The sequence below is a fragment of the Arvicola amphibius genome, chromosome 1 (genome assembly GCF_903992535.2).
Source record: "Arvicola amphibius chromosome 1, mArvAmp1.2, whole genome shotgun sequence".
Classification (NCBI taxonomy): Eukaryota; Metazoa; Chordata; class Mammalia; order Rodentia; family Cricetidae; genus Arvicola; species Arvicola amphibius.
Window position 1 is genome coordinate 103,265,737 of NC_052047.1, and position 21,301 is coordinate 103,287,037.

Genomic DNA, 21,301 nt, shown 5'->3' on the forward strand with positions numbered 1-21,301 from the left:
TCCTGGATAATCAAAAAGCCATGCTAAGATTAGTTAGCAGAAGTGAGGACATATTTTATTAGGTCAACAATTGAAGGATTGCCATATTGAAGTTTTTTTAATAACTCTACATAAGCCTTAATAACCATGTTGTTCTGGGATTAAGAGTGTTCCTTTTAAAGGAGATCATTTTTTTAACCAAGGTTTTCCGACATCTAGTCGAGATTCATTTTTTTTATATTTATTTATTATATATACGGTGTTCTGTCTGCTTGTCTGACTCCAGTCCAGAAGAGGGCGCCAGATCTCTTTATATATGGTTGTGAGCCACCATGTGGTTGCTGGGAATTGAACTCAGGACCTCTGGAAGAGCAGTCAGTGCTCTTAACTGCTGAGCCATCTCTCCAACCCCATATTGAAGTTTTTGGATAGACTAGATCACTGAACTTTTCAGAGAAACTGACTAATCAATTTTCTGTTTTTCCTTTTTCTAGCTTGTATTGTTATTTGCATTTTTTGGTGTTTACTTTATTATAAATACTTCTCCAAAAGAGAAAAACACTAATTAAAATTTTATTATATCCTTCATACTTTCTTAGTAATTCCTACCAACATGAATGATTCCCTTCCTTGTTAATTAATCTGCTTTGTCTAATCTCTTTTCTATATGGCTCCATTTCTTTTTTTCTTTTTGCTAATTAGAATAAGAGCTGGTGTGGTACTCTGTGATAGATGAAAAAAACCTTTCCAGTGAGTACAGAGACTGAGGACTTGTAGTGACTGATTAATCTTTAAGTGGCTGGTTAATCTGGGGCAAAGTCATACTTCTTAATTCAGCTGTTTAATGAGTATTCATTTCCTATGTGCCAGATGCTTATAAAAAGATTATCATCTCACAATAAGCCATTGTTACATTGTTATGATTTCTACAACTCTCACAAGAATATTTACATTAGCCATTGTACTCTCATCAGCCTTTAATTAGAAATTATAATGAGCTGGATGTGGTGGCTCTAAACTCAGTACTGGAGAGGCAGAGGCAAGCAGATCTCTGTGAGTTCCAGGCTAGTCTACAGAGCTAGTTCCAGAACAGCCAGTGCTACACAGAGAAACACTGTCTCAAAAAAAAAAAAAAACAACAAGAAAAATAGAATGAGGCAATTGTTTGAATAAAACATTAGTAATCATATTTTTGCCTTGGTTTTTAAGTATTTGAAGTTTTTGAAATGCCTTTTGATACCCACATGCACATGCATACACATAAATACACATTAGTTATCTGATATACATAATTGCAATTTATGGCATTAAGATATTAAATGTAATTTCCTATGAATATATACATTCAATGTACATTATATACGGATACTTGTAAAAGAAAATGAGAAAAAAATTAAAATGTCTCACTACAAAAATGGAAACCAACTTAGGGCTGGAGAGAAATGACTCAGGCAGTTAAGGGTACTTTTGCAGGGAACTAAATTTGGTTCCCACTACCCACATGGGGGCTCACAGTCACCTATAGCTCTAGTTCTAGGAAATCTGTTACCCTCCTCTGGCCTCTGGGGGCTCCTGCATATAAACTCACAAAAATATACACACACATACTCTCTCCCAATAGAATTATATAATAAATAAACCTTTAAAAAAAAAAACTAACATTGGGCTGGAGAGATGGCTCCAAGGTTAAGAGTACTTGCTGCTCTTCCAGAAATCTTGAGTTCAATTACCAGCAACCATATTGTAGCTTACAACCATCTATAATGAGATCTGGTGCCCTCTTCTGGTGTGCAAACATACATGCAGGTAGAATACTATGTACATAATAAATAAATCTTAAAAAAAACTAAACTCAAAAGAAAGCAGTACTTCAAGAAGGGAAAAGCTATTAGCATATACAAAACAGCAAGTTGACACATGTAATCCTTCTGTATTATTAATGACTTTAAATGTAAGTTTATAAATTCTCTAACCAGAAAACAAATCAGCAGAATAGATTTTTTAAAAAATGAAATAAGGACTAGAATCAAGTATACTTGCTGCTTTTGCAGAAGACCTGGAGTAGGTTCACAGCACCCCCATGATAGGTTACAACTCTCTGTAACTCCAGATCCAGGGAATCTAGTGTCCTCTTCTGACCCCCATGAGTACTAGGCACACATATGGTACACAAACATAGAGACAAAGCATTTATACACATAAAATTAGAATAAATAAAATCTCTTGAAAATATGATTCAACCATATACCGTGTAATTGGAAACACACTTTAAATCTGAAGATAGAAATAGACTAAAAATAGATAGAAGAAGATATTCCATGCAAATAATAGCCAGAGAATGATAGTCACACACAAATACTGTACGGTTGCACCTAGAACAGATGAATTCACAGAGACGGAAAGTCAAATTATAATTTCCAGGACCTTGGAAGGGGAATGGGAAATTGTTATTTATTGCATAGAATTTTAGGATTTTTAAAGATATTTTTTAAAGATTTATTTATGTACGTGAGTTTGTTTTATCTACATGTACATAAGCAAAACTAGAAGAGAGTATTGACTTCCATTAAAGAAGGTTGTGAGCTGGGAATTGAACTCAGCACCTCTGGAAGAACAGCCAGTGCTCTTAAACACTGAGCCATCTCTCTAGTCCCTGGTTTTAGTTGTATACGATGGAAGCAATCTGAAGTAGATGGTAATCATTGCACAACAGTTGATATATTTAATACTCACTAAACTGCACATTTAAAATAGTACATGTATATACATATACACATGTAATAATAATGAGAAAAGATGTTGTCACTGTTAAAGAGGGCAAGGAGGGATCTATGGGATCCCAGTGTTTCTGGCAGCTTCATGACTATTTAAAATCAAAAGAAAGGGTTGTTCATTAACAATCCACAGTGGCAGCCAAGTGAAAAACAGGCTCTTAAAACTTGTGCTGGAAAATGGTGATATTATTAAACATTATTATTTAAAAGAAAATACTTTATGTCAGTGTCATTGAATAGCAGTCTCTCAGTTAATTTCAAGGTAAAAATATCTTCTTGGAAGAGCAGTAGAAGTGCTTTTATGTAGGAATTCATTTTTTTAAAAGATTACTAAACATATTAGAAGAATAGCTTTGAATGTCTGTGTTCCAGTGCTAGATGAGGCTCAGTTATGTCAGAGAAGTAAACAGCCAGGTGTTTATTGCCTTTCACATTATGACTGGATCTGCATAGAGTGCTTTAAGAACAGAGGGAAGGCTATAATGGGTGCCCATGAAGTGAGAATCATTAGAAAAACCTTCATAAAAAGGATGTTTTAACTGACCCTCAAAAGGTAGGCAGCCATCATGAAGCATGAACTATTACATGCAAAGAGCTGTTGTTGGCCAGGCAGGGGTAATGTGATGTACTGGCCAGGTATGTAGTGATGTGGGGCCACAGAGGCCATGGGAAGACAGAAAAGGATATTTCAAAATGTGAAAGCTATCTTATTCCAAATTATTACTCAGAAGTCCAGAGTTGGAGCTGGAGAGATGGCTCAGTGACTGAAAGTATTTACTTGGCTTGCAGAGGACCCAGGTTCAATCTCAGCACCCACATGTTGTCTCACAACCCTATGTACCTAGTTCCAGGGGATCCGATGCTGTCTTCTAACTTCTTCAGGCTCCTGCACTCATGTGGTATAGATACATATACCTAGACACACGTATATACTAAGTAAATAAATGTGGGGTTTTTTCCCTAAAGAATAAAACATAGGCCTAGTCCAGAGTGTCACAGCATTTTAGAACAAGGGATAACATGATTAGGGTTCATTTAGAAGGCCACTAAAGATGCTGGATTTTAAGATGTTCTAGGCCCCCTTCTTCTTAACAGCAAAAGGAAGATTTGGGGACAATCTCATTTCTTCCTAGTCATGTTGTGTTTTATATGTCATTGGTGCTGTGGGTGTTGCAATGCAGAGTGCAGCAGGTATGACCGAGTGATAGAACATGTGCATCACATGCACAAGGACCCCTAAATCAATCACTCAAAAAGATACGAGTATGCCATTTGCCGTTATCGAAAAGGCCCAGTTCCTATTGTTGTGTTCATGTTCTTTCTCCTTTCTGTATATGAAAAATTAATATCTAACAATTGCTGGTAAATGTCAAGTTGTTAAAAAAGTTGGAAAAATTTAATCAATGTGAAGGGAAATTGCCTTAATTTCCAACCTTTTTGTTTTGTTTGGTTTTTAGATAATTAAATTGAAAGCTGAAGCCCGGCTAGACCTGCTAAAGCAGATTGGGGTTTCCGTGGACACGTGGCTGAAGAGTGCCATGAACCAAGTGATGGAGGAGCTGGAAAATGAGCGGTGGGCTCGCCCTCCAGCTGTGACCAGCAATGGCACTCTGCACTCGGTATGGTTTCTTTTCTTGGATTTCATGAACTGACTGTTATTTGCTCTGTAGCCAAACTTAGTGAAAATTTAAAATAAAAATAGTGGAAGGTTGTTTCTGTCACTTCATTTAAACTTAATATCTGAAAGAGAAGAGGAAGAATAAAACAAGTGTGTTCATGTTTTGTTTTGTTTTTTAATACAGTAAAGAATACTTTGCCAATAATTGGACTATTGGTGTCTATACCCCAAACCATTATTCTACATATAAGGTAAATAACATTTTAGCTGAAAGTAATAGATGAGAAAACCTAGTGTTTCTGAAATTCTCAGAGATCTAATGAAATGAACATGAACATTTAGAGAGTTGCAAAATATCTTTTAAAATGTAGGCTCAGAAGTGGAGAAGTGTCTGTCAGTAAAGTGCTTATCATACAAGGACAAGGACATGAAATCAAGCTCCAGAACCTATATAACTTAGCCAGACTTGGTGGCACATGCTTGGGATTCCTGTACTGGGAGGGTAGAAACTGGCAGATCCTAGGGCTCACTAGCCAGCCAGTAAAGCTAGCCTAATTGGCAAGTTCCTGGCCAACAAGAGACCCAGTCTCAAAAAACATGTTAGGTGGTTCCTAAGAAATAATACCCAATGCTGACCTTTGGCCTCTCCACATGCACATGGACACACACGTATACTCACAGATAAAACATATACAAGGCACAGGCTGAAGAGATGGCTCAGAAGTTGAGAACACTGACTGCTCTTCCAGAGGATTCAGGTTCAATTCCCAGTGCCCACATGGCAGCTTACACCTGTCTATAACTCCAAGATCTGACACCCTCACACAGACATACATGCAGGCAAAATACCAATGCACATAAAATAAAAATAAATGAATTTTTTAAAAAGACACATGCAAGGCTAACAGGTTCTGTCTAAAAGGGAATTCAGGTACCAGGGCAGAACAAGAACCCAGTGCAGGAAGGGCTTGATAGGTAATAACTATCACACAGCTTGTTTCTTCATAGAATTTACCTGTGTCTGTTTCTCTTCTTTGTTTCCTCTCTGGAATATAACGGCCATGTCTTCTAGCTCTGCCCCACACAGCAAAGTGCCGTGGCACACACTAGATACTTAGTATTTGTTGAAGGAGGAACTGAGTGATGAGTGGAAGGGTGCAGTAGTGGTAAATAAAAGGCTGACTGTGTTCATGATGCTCTAATATTTGTGTCCTTGTTACATAAACTGGCCAGTTTTAAAAAGCATTCCTGGAAGTTCTGTCACATTTTTCACCTAGCACTGCAATCTTCTATGGGAATACATTTATTTATTTATTTATTTATTTATTTATTTATTTATTTATTTATTTATTTATTTATAAGACTGTATAGGGGTTTACAGTATAAGAAAAAATAATCTATTGAAAGTTTATCTTTATTTCATTACTAATGGCAGTCTGGCCTGTGGGGTTGAAACACATACACTTGACTTTGGGGTTAGAAGAGCTTGTCCTGCTGTCATTAGGGCAGAGTTTCTCCATGTCTTGGAGCATCTTTTGATTACACCTTTAAATTTCTCTCATCTAGCTCAGGTTGTTCTGCTCCACAGTTTATGTGATAGCAGGTTTCAGCCACAAGCTTCCTTGTACTCTGTAGTGACCCTGTTTCCACATCAGTCAAAATGACTATGCTTGAGCCATCACCTTTTGAGGATATAACCTCAACTCTTGCTTCCTTCCTAGACGTGTTAGAGGTGAATGGAACTTGGTCTTTCTTCAGTGGTTAGCTGGGAGAACTAGCAGATTTTTGTAGGTCTTTGTGGTATATGACAGTATGTGACAAGGTCTTTGTGTGGCAAACTTCAGGTCATTTATATCGAATTCAGCAGCACACCATGTAAAAAGTCACTCCTTTCTGGATTTCTTAGGGAATATTATGTTAACCAACTCTTACGATCTCCTCTAACCCCAGAATTTTTGATTCTGTGACAGACTATCAGAAAAACTTCAGTACCAGCTCAGGAAAAGTTTGCCCATAAAGAAATGTCATCAGAAGTAGCCCTTGATGGAATTGAAGGTGTGCTCATGAATCTGAAGGAAGAAAATAAATGGGATGCACATGGGGGCTTCTAGACATCAGCCCATCAGGAAGAAGTACTTTGCAATATTATCCCGCTTTTCCTACTCTCTGGCCAGTCTTAAAGAGTCTGTGTAGCCCCTCCTTCAGCTTAGAGGTTATATTTTATGGACAATCTATCAGTTACATTGCTAAAGGAAACCTTAAGTCATAGCTTAATGAGGCCCCAGTACTTATTTATTTAACCTTTTTCTTAAGTAACACTGAATGATTTAGAGAATTTTGTACCCCTCCAAACTGTCAGCTAGCTAACTGAGGAACACAAGGCTGGAATACACATTCTGGCCACCAAATAGTTTCTTCCATTTAGATGCCAACAAAAGCATTAGTCATCTGTGGAATATAAAGACTGTCATAAACATTAACAGTATAGCTAAAAAGTGTCTCATGGAAAGTAAGTGTTATTAAACTACATCATCTGTTTGTCTTAGAGAACTATACTTACATGATAATTCTTACTCCTGTCTCATGCTGTTATATGGAATATAGGATTGGAAGGAACAAAGAAGAGAATCCCAGAATGTGGTGACACATTTAAAAAGAGAGTTGTGGGGCATGGAGGCACGCATCTTTGACCCCAGCACTCAGGTGGCAGATGCAGATGGATCTCCTGAGTTCAAGGACAACCTTTAGCCTGGATGCACAGTTTCAGGCCATCCCGGACCACATAGTCAGACCCAGCCTGAGAGGGGAGTGGAGGGTACAGAGAGATATTCAGTTGTTGGGTAACTGGAGCCTACATGTACATGCTCCCACCTGAGAATGGATACTGCCAGGGACACCATGAGCCACTAAACTACTCATCCCTCCCTTCTCTTATTTCCCTGCCGTCTCTCACTTAAGCCCATACTCATTTAGAAGGGCTAATTTTGCAATGTTTTTATTCTCATGTTACTTGTCACTGGACAATCTTCACAATCCTTTCAGAGTCTCTATGGTCATTCTATGTAACATTTGCATATATACCATTGTTCATTCATATTCCTGGCTTTTACATGCATGGATTCAACCAACACAAATTTGAAAGTTTTGGGTTTTTAAAAATTACATCTGTAAGCCGGGCGGTGGTGGCGCACGCCTTTAATCCCAGCACTCGGGAGGCAGAGGCAGGCGGATCTCTGAGTTCGAGGCCAGCCTGGTCTACAAGAGCTAGTTCCAGGACAGGCTCTAGAAACTACAGGGAAACCCTGTCTCGAAAAACCAAAAAAAAAAAATTACATCTGTACTAAAAATAGAGACTGTTTTCTGATCAGTATACCCTAAGCATGTATACAATATAGCAACTATTTCTATAGCATTTACAGTCTGTTAGATATGCATAGGTTATATTTAAACACTATACCATTTTATGTAAGGGGCCTGAGTATCCATAGGCTTTGGTATCCACAAGGGATCCTGGATTCAGTCCTTGGAAAAAAAGAAACAACTAAATTCCTTTTTTCAAGTTTAGGGTTGTTTTCTGTAATACAAATAATTTTAGGGTTGTTTTATGTTGGATCCCACAGTGGAATCTGTAGTCTTTTCTTTGAGATTAGTTTATTTTTATTCTTTCTAGTCTCCTTTTTTCTTAGATTTTTCAGATTATAACTGACATGACTTCCCTCAACAGTTGTACTAGGCAACCGACAGTCTGCTTTGCTGTGCAGCCTTCCTAAGGATCTGACATTTGCAGAATTGCAGAGAAATAAATCCTGACTCTGGTCATCTTGAAGACTGCTGAGTAATCTGGTTGAAGCACAAGGAGACTAATGGGCTTCACCTTACTCTCCAATCTACCTAATAGTTCTTGCAGTCCGATGGCATTTGGTTTTTTTTTAATATTTATTTATTATGTATACAATATTCTGTCTGTGTGTATGACTGCAGGCCAGAAGAGGGCACCAGACCTCATTACAGATGGTTGTGAGCCACTATGTGGTTGCTTGGAATTGAACTCAGGACCTTTGGAAGAGCAGGCAATGCTCTTAACCTCTGAGCCATCTCTCCAGCCTGGCATTTGGTTTTAAATATGAAAACTTGTTCATGGGTTTAAGCTAATATCAATTAAAAGAAAGAATGTATTTCTATAATGAAGTAAATAGAAATTGTTAAGAGAATATCCTTGCAAAAAATCTTCAGTTGCTTTCATATTTATAGTACTTTAAAATGGATAGCAATCTTTTTTATTGAACTAAGTTCTATGCTCTAGAAAGCCCATGCTTCTGGTGAAATTGGTATTTCAAATTCTAGTAAGATCAGTTTAGTTCACTGCATTAAGTGTGTCAACCCTTCTCATGAGATCCTTTGCTGCTGAGTGCATACTGTGTCTGATTTAATTTCTACAGTTGAGAGAACTTGTCTCATTTTCTAGTAGCCAACACCAAAAAGGGGCTGGAACTGAAGATTCTCACCATTGAGAGAAGTGTAACCAGCTATCCTATTACAATTCTTTGAATTTCAGCATAACCATAATATGTTCTTAATCCCACTGATAGTCATATTTACAGAGGAAAGTAATTGTCACTAAGCTTAGTGACCTCAGTGATACTTGGGACCCATATGGTAGAAGGAGAAAACTGACTTCTGAAATTGTTCTCTGACCACTATATGCACACACGCACAGACACACACACACATGCACAGACACAGACACACACGCACAGACACACACACACACACACACACACACACCTTGCTAAACACCATAATTTTAAAATGTTGATCTCATAGAAGTAGAGTTGAATCGTGTTTCTCTAAGGCTAGATGGTTAGGAAACAAGGGTGATGAGCATTGGTCAAAGGATACATTGTTGTCAGTGACTGCTTACTCATTCTCGGCTGCCCAGACCACGAAATAACCACATAGAAATTATATTATTTGCAATATTGTTTGGCCAGTAGCTTAAGCATATTGTTGGCTAGCTCTTACATTTTTGGTTAACCCATTTTTAATATTTTATAATTTACCACGAGGCTCATGGCCTACCAGCAAGGTTCCAGCTGGCAATTCGTGTCTTTCCCTTCTGGTGACTGACTCCATGGCTTCTCTCAACTCCACCTTCTTTCTCCCAGCATTCAGTTTAGTTTTCTCCGCCTAGTTCTGTTCTGCCCTTCTATAGGCTCAAAGCAGTTTATTTATTCATTAACCAATAAAAGTAACACATATACAGAAGGATTTCCCACATCAATACAAAACCATAATAAGATCAGAAGACTGAAACCCAAGAGATATGTCATGCCATAAAATCACTGTAGGGGAAAGCTGGAGAGATGGCGTGGTGGTCAAAAGCACATAGTGCTCTTCTTGAGGACCTAAGTTCAGTTCCCAGCATGCAACAGCCTGTAACCCCAGCTCTGGAGGAATCTGACACCTCCGACTTCAGGGCACTTGCATTCATGTACATATACCTCTACACCCATACATATAATTGAAACAATATAAATTTTTTAAAAAAATAATCATAGTTATGGTGATGTGTTGACTGTATTCTTTCCAACACTCAGAAATACTGCTAATGTTTATCATATTCTTGAGAAAATAGTAAGGAGAGCGGATGCTATGTGACCTCAACACAGAAATGTGTGGTTAAGTAAAGCATGTGTGTACATCTGAAATCAATAGAATATCCAACAAAAAAAGAAAATGAGCTAGGTAGGGAGGTACACATAGTCTCAGCGACCTGAGAGGCTAAGGGAGAAGGAGGGGTTTGAAGCTAGCCTGGGCAGCCAAAACAAAATAAACAAAAAAGATAGTGATACTTTCTTTAAGTAATGGAATAATACATATCAATAATAATATATCAATAATGTTAAAATATTTATTTTGTGTATAATGAGAGTTTTTAGGAAAATACTAATTCATATTTGTAAAAACTGAATGTATTTTGTTTTGTTTTTTGTTTTTTTCCATACAGGGTTTCTCTGTGTATCCCTTGTCCTGAAACTCACTGTGTAGACCAGGCTGGCCTCAAACTCAAGAGATCCGCCTGCCTCTGCCTCCCAAGTGTTAGGATTAAAGGCATGTGCCACCACTGCCTGGCTAAACTTAATGTTTTATTCATTTGATTTCTATGGAATACAAAAATTAGCTTCTTTTTAAAAGTGTGCTGGAGATGTAACTGTGTTGTTACAGCACTTGCCTAACATGAATGAACTCCGGGTCCAACCCCCAGTCCAACCTAAACCAAATGTGGTAGCACTTAGGAGATAGAGGCAAGAGAATCAGAAGGTCTAGGTCATTTTCAGCTACATAGTGAATTTGGGACCAACATGGGCTACATGAGAGCCTATCTTAAAAATAGTTACAGTTGTGATAATACTACTAAAGTCCCTGTGACACGGTTTATTACCCATAGTCATGTCCGAGAATATTCATCTCATCTTCAAGATGAGCACTTTTCTCCCATTTTATCATCGAAGTTTAAATTACCACTAAAAGGAAAGAGTAGGGCTCAAGTGCTAGGTCAGGTGGTTTGCACATTATCTCCTTAGAAGAGTGAGTTACTAAGCACAGTTACTCCGAGTGTATTTACAGAGGAGCTGATGGCTTTGGGAGACTCAGTATCTCCTTAAAGCCCAAATGAGGAGAGGTGACGTTTGAACCCAGAGGTGTCTGCCCTTACTCAGACATCATGCCCTTACTCTGTGGATTTCTCTGTGTTTTTCTAATCTTTGTTATTTTATTTTTGGTTTTTTTTTCTTTTTTATTCTTTTTTTTCTCGTTTTTTTTATTAAAAATTTCCACCTCCTCCCCTCCTCCTTCCCCTTCCCTCCCCTCCCTTCCACCCATACCCCCACTCTGCCCCTCTCCAAGCCAAAGAGCCATCAGGGTTCCCTTCACTATGTTAAGTCCAAGGTCCTCCCAGCTCCCCCTAAGTCCAGGAAGGTGAGCAACCAAACTGACAAGGCTCACAGTGAGCCTGTCCATGCTGTAGAGTTCATGCTCATTGCCGTTGTCCTTGGTTTCTCAGTCCTCCTCCACCGTCAGCCACATTCAGAGAGTCCGGTTTGGTCCCCTGTTCCATCAGTCCCATTCTGACTGGACTTGGTGGTCTCCCGTTAGATCTGTCCCACCGTCTCAATGGGTAAACGCACTCCTCACGGTCCTGACTTCCTTGCTCATGATCTCCCTCCTTTTGCTCCTCATCAGGACCTTGGGAGCTCAGTCCGGTGCTCCTATGTGGGGATCTGTCATTTTCTCCATCCAATGCCAGGTGAAGGTTCTATGGTGATATGCAAGAAATTCATCAGTATGGCAATAGGATCTGGACATTTCTGGCACCCTCTCCTCAGCTGCCCAAGGAACTAGCTGGGGGCGTCTTCCAGGACACCTGGGAACCCCTCTAGAGTCAAGTCTCTGCCAACCTTAGAATGGCTCCCTTAATTAAGATATATAATTACTTGTTCCCATATCCACCCTTCCTATATCCCAACCATCCTATTTCCCCAAGCTCTTCCCATCCTCCACTTCACACTTTTCTCTCCCCATCCCCCCATCCCCCCATCCCACCCCACCCCCAAGTTCCCATTTTTTGTCCGGCAATCTTGTCTACTTCCAATATCCAGGAGGATAACTATATGTTTTTCTTTGGTTTCACCTTCTTATATAGCTTCTCTAGGATTTTTTACAAATTATAGGCTCGATGTCCTTTATTTATGGCTAGAAACCAATTATGAGTGAGTACATCCCATGTTCATCTTTTTGGGCCTGGGTTACCTCACTCAGGATGGTGTTTTCTATTTCCATCCATTTGCATGCAAAATTCAAGATGTCATTGTTTTTTACCGCCGAGTAGTACTCTAATATGTTTATATTCCACACTTTCTTCATCCATTCTTCCACTGAAGGGCATCTAGGTTGTTTCCAGGTTCTGGCTCTTACAAATAATGCTGCTATAAACATAGTTGAACAAATGCTTTTGTAATGTGATTGGGCATCTCTTAGGTAAATTCCCAACAGTGGGATTGCTGGGTCCTGGGGTAGGTTAATCCCAAATTTCCTGAGAAACCTCCACACTGCTTTCCAAAGCGGTTGCACAAGTTTGCATTCCCACCAGCAATGGATGAGTGTACCCCTTACTCCACATCCTCTCCAGCAAAGGCTATCATTGGTGTTTTTGATTTTAGCCAATCTGACAGGTGTAAGATGGTATCTCAACGTTGTTTTGATTTGCATTTCCCTGATTGCTAAGGAGGTTGAGCATAACCTTAAGTGTCTTTTGGCCATTCGAACTTCTTCTGTTGAGAATTCTCTGTTCAGTTCAGTGCCCCATTTTTTAATTGTGTTAATTAGCATTTTAAAGTCTAGTCTCTTGAGTTCCTTATATATTTTGGAGATCAGACCTTTGTCTGTTGTGGGGTTGGTGAAGATCTTTTCCCAGTCAGTAGGCTGCCTTTTTGTCTTAGTGACAGTGTCCTTTGCTTTACAGGAGGTCCCATTTATTCAATGTTGCCCTTAATGTCTGTGCTGCTGGGGCTATATGGAGGAAGTGGTCTCCTGTGCCCAAATGTTATAGAGTACTTCTAACAGGTTCAGTGTGTTCAGATTGATATTGAGGTCTTTAATCCATTTGGACTTGAGTTTTGTGCATGGTGATAGACACGGATCTACTTTCATTCTTCTACAGGTTGACATCCAGTAATTACTGTGTAGGTTTTTGTTTTTTTTAATCATTGGATGTTTTTTTTCTCATTTTTTTTATTAAAGATTTCCATCTCCTCCCCTCCTCCTCCCCCTTCCCTCCCCTCCCTTCCACCCATACCCTCACTCCATCCCTCTCCAAAGCTTTGTCATTGGATGTTTTATTTCCAGTGCCATTAGTGATTGTGGTAAATCTTTGTGTACTGTGTTAACCAGATGGCATTCAAATTCAGAAGCTTTATTGATATTTCAGCAGCTCTGTTAAAGGTTGAAGAACATACATTCAATTGCATTTTAATGTAGACATTCTGATACATTTTAACATATGTGTGTACTAGTGAAAGAACTGCAGTTACAAAAATAAATATATTTATTACTTTCCCAAACTTTCCTCATTTTCTTTTGTAATCTCATTCATTTTCTGTTCTTCAGTTAACCATTGATCTATTTTCTGGCACTTTAAGTTAGTTTGCATTTTCTGGAATTTCTATAAAGAGACTCATATCTTCTGTGTGGGACTTTGAAAAGTGGTGATGATTTTGAGGATCACATGTTATTACTGTATGTTAACAATTCTCATTGCTGAGCAGTGTTGCATTGTATGGCTATAGGTGTTTACTATCCTTCTACCCATTGTGGACATTCGGTTTTTCTGGGCTATTATTTTTGATTATTATAACTTATTATAATTTTATGTCTTGAATTTGGGTGGGATAAGTACTACCAACATATGCTTCTGACTAGGCTATATAGTGAGTATATATTTAGTGTTTTAAGAAACTAGTATTGGACCGGGCGGTGGTGGCGCATGCCTTTAATCCCAACACTCAGGAGGCAGAGGCAGGCGGATCTCTTGAGTTTGAGGCCAGCCTGGTCTACAAGAGCTAGTTCCAGGACAGGCACCAGAGCTACAGAGAAACCCTGTCTCAAAAAAACCAAAAAGGAAAAAAAGAAAGAAAAAAGAAACAAGTATTGGTGAGATAGGTCTGTAATTCAGCTACTTGCAGGCTGAGGCAGGAAGATCACAAGTTCAAGATCTGGACTACTGAGTGAGTTCAGGGCCAGACTGGGCAACTTATTGAAACCCTGTCTCAAAATTGAAAGTTTAAAAAGTGCGGGAAAAGGCTGGATTTCTGAGACAGGATCTCCATTTATAAACTTGACTGGCCTAGAACCCACTATGGAAACCAAGCTGACCTTGAATGTTCTTTCTCCCTCTTTTGGGTTTGCAGATACTGACACTGTGCCCAGCTGGTGGCTCTTCTCCTTTTAATAGACTTTTATAATTTGGTTTGCATTTTGTTGTTATTGTAAAACGTTTGTCTGTTCTATCCAAATTACTGACACTACTGGTATAAGTTGTTTATGATATTCTTGACTATTCTTTATCTAGAGCATCTGTTGGTTTCCACACTTGTTCCTGTATGGTTTTGTCTCCTGCTCTAATAGAACTTCATCAAATAGATGGCTCTCCACAGTGAGCAAGCTTCGGGTTTCATTTGTTGGGTTTTTTTCCTGTTTTATTAATTTCTGCTTAAATTTTAATTATTTCCTTTCTCTGTTTAATTTGGATTTAATTTGTTCTTTTATGACTTTTTCAGGTAGAAGCTGGGGTTGTTGATACTTAGATATTGTCCCCCTTTCTTGTGGAGGCATTTGGTAAACATTCCTGCTATATACTACTTTAGGTTCTTTGTATGGTTCTGCTAATGTGTTAGCATTCAGTTCAAGATACTTTCTGACTGGCTTTTCAGTGTCTTCACTGAGTGGTAACTTACTTAGAACTATGTTGTTGAGTTTCCAAATTTGGGGAAGGCTTTCCAGACACATTTCTGCCTTTGATTTCTACTTTAGTCACACTGTCCGTCAGTAACATAATCAGTTCTTTGAAATTTGCTAAGACAATTTTTGCGGCCCAGGATGTGATATATAAGAATGTTCATCCTGCTGCTGTTGGGTACTGTGTTCTACAAATGCAATCTACATCTAGTTGGTGGCATTGCCCATGTCCTCCATATTCTTACTGATGCTCTGTGAGCCCCACCTAATGTATTATGCTTTAGGGGAAACAGGAGTCATTCCCCAACCTGTGTGAGCTCTAGAGATAATTTTCTCTAATCCTTCTAGGTGGTTCTATTCTAGCTTCAGCTACTTTAATCATACACATACACTAAGCACTACTCAGCTGAAGACTTGAGGCCTCTGCAAATTTCCTCTGCAAAGGATCTCTTTCTGCTCTCCTTGCTACTTCCATCTGAACTCTAGCTGCTTTGGCCTTCGTGAACTCCCCATTCTACTCCTCAGTTCAGAGGACCACCGTCCTCAGCCTGGAAACTTTTTCTGACAGTAAGTTGAGCAAATTGTTTTCATTCCCCAGACACCACTGTCTTGTTGCTTGGTGGTCTGTGTCTTGAAAGCTTTGATATTTTTTTTACCATATTAACATATTTTGTATGTTACTACGTTTATTTACTGAGAGTGGGACATGCCTTGTTCATCAAGTAGAGGTCAAAAGACAACTTGCAGGAGTCATCAATTCACTCCTACCACCGTGAGGGTCCCAGGGCTTGGTTCAGGCTGGCGGCAAGCACCTTTACCCATGGAGCCATCTCACAGTCCCTGACCAATGTTTAAAATTGTTTCTGGCATGAAACTCAAATCTGGTCCCTAGTAGCTATCTTGCTTTAAAGCAGACACTTAAATATTATCTTCTTGGGCAGTATTGGTCACTTCTCTGTCCAAGTAGAGTTGAGAGGTTCTGCTAGTCAATTTTCTGCTAGTACCTGTTTCCCCTGTATTGGGCGTCAGCAAACTCTTCATCTCTGTGTCTCTTAAAACCATCAAAAGATAATGACTTACTAAGTGCCTCTCATTTGCCAAGTAAGTGTTAAGGGTTTAATCCTTATGATAGCCCTGTGAAAAAATAGTGACCTGAGGTCACTGAAGTTTAGAAACCAAATGGCATCCCTGGAGTCGCACACGGCAAGTGCATGGTATAGTCAGTATTCACATCCATCCTGTCAGACCGAGGCCCTCTGCTTCCTGTCTGTGAGAACACTACAAATCTGAAGGTGCCAAGTGCTAGAAGACAGCACTATAGGAACTCCCACGGGGTTCTTCTCACCGCCCCTGCAGGAAGAATAAGCATTTGACAGCGGTTTAGGGAGAAAAATGTAAGTATGGCCAAGAAGAATTGTTTTGATTGAAGGAAGAAAGAAGTGTTGAGAGTATATTCCTTAAGATAGGACACAAAGGAAGACTGGGATTTACAAATACTGGATCAAGACAGCTAGAGAACAATGAAGAGGATGGAAGAGGGGAAAGGAAGAAATTAGTCTTAGATGTTGTGCTTTAGAAAACTGCTGAAGTCAAGCAAAGTGTCTGACAGTGGCTCCTGTTGTCACTAAAGCCTTCTAGTCTTTCCTGAGAACTAAAAGCAGAGGAGGCAAGAGGAATGTTTGTATCAGCCCATGCTGGCAAGATAAATGCTCTGGACTGATTCCCAGTACCAAAGCACAGTATGTGCCAACATTCTACATATATTTTGGAAACTCATTCTAACCCTATTTTTATAAATGTCTGAGCATTTTGTGTAATATAGTAAAATGTCTATAACTTTTCCTAGAGTGTGAAAGCAAGTTCTTCTGAATATATAAAATATGTTTAAGGAGCTAGAGAAATGGTGCAGGATTAAGAATGTTTGTCCTGCTCTTGCAGAGGACCTAGTTCCCAGCACCGTAACAGGTGGCTAGCAACCACCTGTAACCCAGGCTTCAGGGGACCTGTCCTCTGTCTGCTACTCACACATACACACACAAATACAAAATTAAAAATAAAGTAAATCTTAAAAAAAATAAAAGCCATGCAGTGGTAGCACACGCCTTTAATCCCAGCACTTGGGAGGCAGAATGGCTCTCATTGAGTTCAAGACCAGCCTGGTCTACAAAGAAAGTTCCAGGACAGCCAAGACTGTTACACAGAGAAACCCTGTCTCTAAGCCGGGGGGGGGGGGGGGGGACTCTGATTGGCTATGGTAGCTTTTACCTGTAATCAAAAGGAAGAAGCAAAAACTTCCAAGTTTGAGCCAGTCTAAGATACATAAATTTCAGGCCACTCTGGGATACGTAGTGAGACTCTGTCTCAAATAAACAACCAAATGGAAACTGTAAAACTCTGTGCCTAGTAAACAGTAACTCCTTTGAGTTACTTCAGTCCAACCAGTGCTATGTGACTTCATATCTGTAACTTTGACTACTCTGCATGCTTCTTAGAAATGGAGTTGCTGCTTATCCTTTTGTGGACAACTTAATTTCACTTAGCTTAATTTCTTAAGTACCGTGTGCCAGCCAGCATTCCTTCCATTGTAAGACTAATATTACATCATACATGTGTACTGTGTTTCATTTACCTATCCTCTGTCAGTGGACCCTTGGCTGTTATAATATTGCTCTTGTGAACATCAGTTTGCAAACATCTATTCAAGTCTATGCTTTCAGTTCTTTTAGGTATATACCCAGGGAAAATTCTGAATTCTGTTTAATTTATTAAGAAAACATTGTACTGTTTTCCACAGCAGCTTTGTTATTTACAGTCCCACAACCAATGTACAGGTTTTCAGCTTTGTTACATCCTCAGTAACACGTGCTCTTTTGTCTTTTCTTGATGATAAAGACCCAAATGAACAGGAAGTAGTATTTTATTGTGGTGGCTTTTAGTTTGTTGTTTTATGTTTGTCTATGGGGTTGTGTTTTGTTTGTTTGATTGATTATTACAGGAGTTCATGGAACTCAAACTGACCTATACTCATAAGAAAGCCAAGGAAAATCTTCCTGCCATTGCCTTCCAAGTCCTGAGATTACAAGTATGTGCTGCCAGGTGTCACCTGTAGCCTAGACTGGCATCACACTCAGCATTCCTCCTGACTCAGCTTCCTGATATTGCAGACATGATCCATCATGCCTGGCTTGTTTGTGGGAGTGCATAGGTTTCTTGCTTTGTTTTGAGACAGGGTCTCTTGCAGCTCGTGCTAGCCTCAAACTTGCTATGTGACCTTGAATTTCTGCTCCTCTTCCTTCTGAGTGTTGAAATTGCTAGCATGCGTCACCACCACACCTGGTTTATGGAGTGCAGAGGATGACACCCAAGTCTGAATGCATATTAAACAAGTACTAGTATCAGCTGAGCTGTGTCTCCAGCCCCTTCATTGTGATTCTGATAGTGTCTTTATCATATTTAATTCTGCTATTGGTCATGACATGAACCCTGTAGTAGGTGCTGTGTTTTCTAAAAACAGTGTGTGAATTTGCAGTACTACCTGCCATAGTTACAAGACTGTTTCTCCACATCATTCCTACATGGTAACATAAGAGGACTTTGTTATAGCATTTAACAGCAAAAAGTGAAGGGATACTGATAAATTACTTCTTAAATACTTGAAAAAGTTTGTTTGTGACAGGGTCTCATTTAGTTCAGGACCTACTATCTTGCTAAAACCAGCCTTTAATTCTAGCCTCCACTTCCAAAATGCTTGAATTATACCTGTTTTTACTTTATTTATTATCGTTTATACACACGTGTGTGTATTTGTGTGTATATGTGTATGTGTGTGTGTGTGCGTGCGTGCATGCACAAATGTACCATAATGTGCATATGGAGATCAGAGGACAGTCCTGGGGAGCTGGTTCTGTCCTTCCACTCTGGGATCTGCTGTTGGAACTCAGGTCGTCAAGATTTGCATGGCAAGTACTTTTTACAAAACCAGCAGCTTCCCAGCCTGACATTTTACTGTGTGTGTGTGTGTGTGTAACTCCAAATGACTTGAAACTGTAGATTATAAATATTCTCTGGTCTTTATAATATGTAAAATGCAGTTGAGGACAGTCATTTCTATGTGTGGTTGAATTGATAAATTAATATTTTGAAATAATCAGATAACAAGTGGGGTTTTTTTTTTCCTGTTTTCTACTGTTTTCCTGAAATAAACAAAGTAGCCAATGGCTTCTAATTTTTCCTAGCTTAATGCAGATGCTGAACGAGAAGAAGGAGAAGAATTTGAAGACAACATGGATGTTTTTGATGACAGCAGCTCCAGCCCTTCTGGCACGTTAAGGAATTACCCACTTACCTGCAAAGTTGTTTATTCCTATAAGGTTTGTACCACCAACACCCCACCCCCGTATATTGGTGATAGTAAATGGGACAACTCTGAGAGTTCGTGAAACTCTGCTCACACTGTGCTGGCTGGCGTAAAGCTGCCATCTGTTGTAGCAACAGGATACAGTAGTGAAATGTTAAGACTCTGCCATTGATTTTTCTGCTTAAAACCCTTTCTCTAGCCAGGCGGGGCAGCGCAGGACTTTAATCCTAGTACTCAGAGGCAGAAGAAGCAGGCAGATCTCTGAGTTCAAGGACAGCAGGGCTACACAGAGAAACCCTGTCTCAAAAAAACCAGCCATCTCTGCTTTTCTGAGTACCCAAGCATACACTCAGTCTCTGCAAGACCCAGTGTTTTGGGGGTTTTGTGTGTCTTAGGGATTTCTTGGTCTGTTTGTTTTCCTGTATCATAGGAACAATATCTACTTTGAAGACTAAGTAACACTTATATAGCAAAGCATTGAGCATGGTACTCCACATCTCATAAACTCTCAGTAGCTAGAATTCATGCTCCAGCTTGGCATAAACCTTTTCATTAGGATGCCCCTCCCCTCCCAGATTGAGAGCAAAAGAACAAAGAGTCTTACAAAGTAGTTATAGAAAAAAAATCCAGCACAGTAGCCAGTGGCTGCAGTTCAGACTCCAGGAGCACTCAACTCCTTCCCCTTGAACATCCTGTACTCTTCACTCCTCTGCCTAGCACTCTGTTTTCTTGAGTCTCAGCTGTCTGCTTCTCTCCCTTGGAACCCAGCTCAAAAAGCACCTTCCACAGGACAATGGCGGTGCTCACCTTTAATTCCAGCACTCAGGAGGCAGAGGCAGGCAGATCTCTCAGAGTTTGAGACCAGCTTGGTCTACAGAGTGAGTTCCAGGACTGGTTCCATAGCTACTGAAAAACCCTGTCTCAAAAAAACAAACAAAAAGGAAGGAAAGGGGGAGGGAGAGAGAGAGGTGGGGGGAGGGAGGGAGAGAGAGAGAGGTGGGTGGAGGGAGGGAGGAAAGAAAGAAAGAAGGAAATAAAGAGAGAAAGAAAGAAAAGCAAACACCTTTCTTGCAGGAGAGAGGGCTTAGCTGTTAGAAGCTCTTGTTGCCCTTACAGAGGACACAAATTCGGTTCCCAGCATCCACATAGAGCAGTTCACAACTATTGTTAGTCCAGCTCCAGGCCTCTGGCCTCCAAGGGCAACTACACTTACACTCATACACATAATAAAATAAAATAAATCTTTTTTAAAATGTCTTTCCTGTAAGAAAAAAAAAGTACCTGCTTGGGTCATCCTAACAGCCTACTCAGACCCATTTACCTCATTCATTTACTCTGAACAGTCATGCATTGCTTATCAGTAGGAATACATTTTGAAGAATGCAGCATTCAAGTGATTTCAGTATCCGGCAGACATAGAGTTCCATAGCCTGATAGGAGAGCTTACTGCTCACTGAGCTGTGTGCTCTATGTCTTATGGCTCATCGGGCCATAATGAACAAAGCACATGAGAAGTACAGGGCTGCTGTCAGCTAACATGCTGCTTTACCGTAAACTTCTGTGTGAGAGAGAGTCTCATGCAACCCAGGTTAGCCTCAAACTCATTTGTAGCTGAGGATCATCTTAACTTCCCAATCCTACTGCCTCAACCTCCCAAGTGTTGGGATTTCAGGTGTGCACTTCCAGGCTCAGCTCTATGGTAAAGTTGGTTTTTTTTTTTTTAAGTATAAGGAATATTATCCTAATACAATACTCAGCAGAATGTGGTAGCACATATCTAGAATACTAGCACTTAGGAGGTTAAAGCAGGATGACAGAAAGATCAGAACTAGCCTGAACTACACAGAGAGTTCCAGGCCAATCTAAGTCAAAAGATAAACAAAAAATAAAAGCAAGAAATAGTAGATTCATTGACATTGCTGTACCATATTATCAAGTGCTACATAAATTCTGTATGTTTGGCAGAATGGGTTTGTTCATATAAATAATGACTGCCACAGGCATTGAATAGTGTGTTGCACTATATTGTATCATGATGGCTACAACATCATTAGGTGGCAA

General features: G+C 39.6%; 1 protein-coding gene across 3 annotated transcripts in view; it reads left to right on the top strand.

Annotated features, from left to right (window-relative positions):
* Positions 1 to 21,301, top strand: part of Fchsd2 (FCH and double SH3 domains 2) — a 259,952-nt gene that overhangs the window by 228,542 nt on the left and 10,109 nt on the right. For all 3 annotated transcript variants that reach the window (XM_038325845.2, XM_038325826.2, XM_038325835.2), the window contains 2 exons: positions 4,211 to 4,372; positions 19,119 to 19,253. In XM_038325845.2, the coding sequence (XP_038181773.1) occupies positions 4,211 to 4,372; positions 19,119 to 19,253 (297 nt within the window). The remainder of the gene's footprint in view (positions 1 to 4,210; positions 4,373 to 19,118; positions 19,254 to 21,301) is intronic.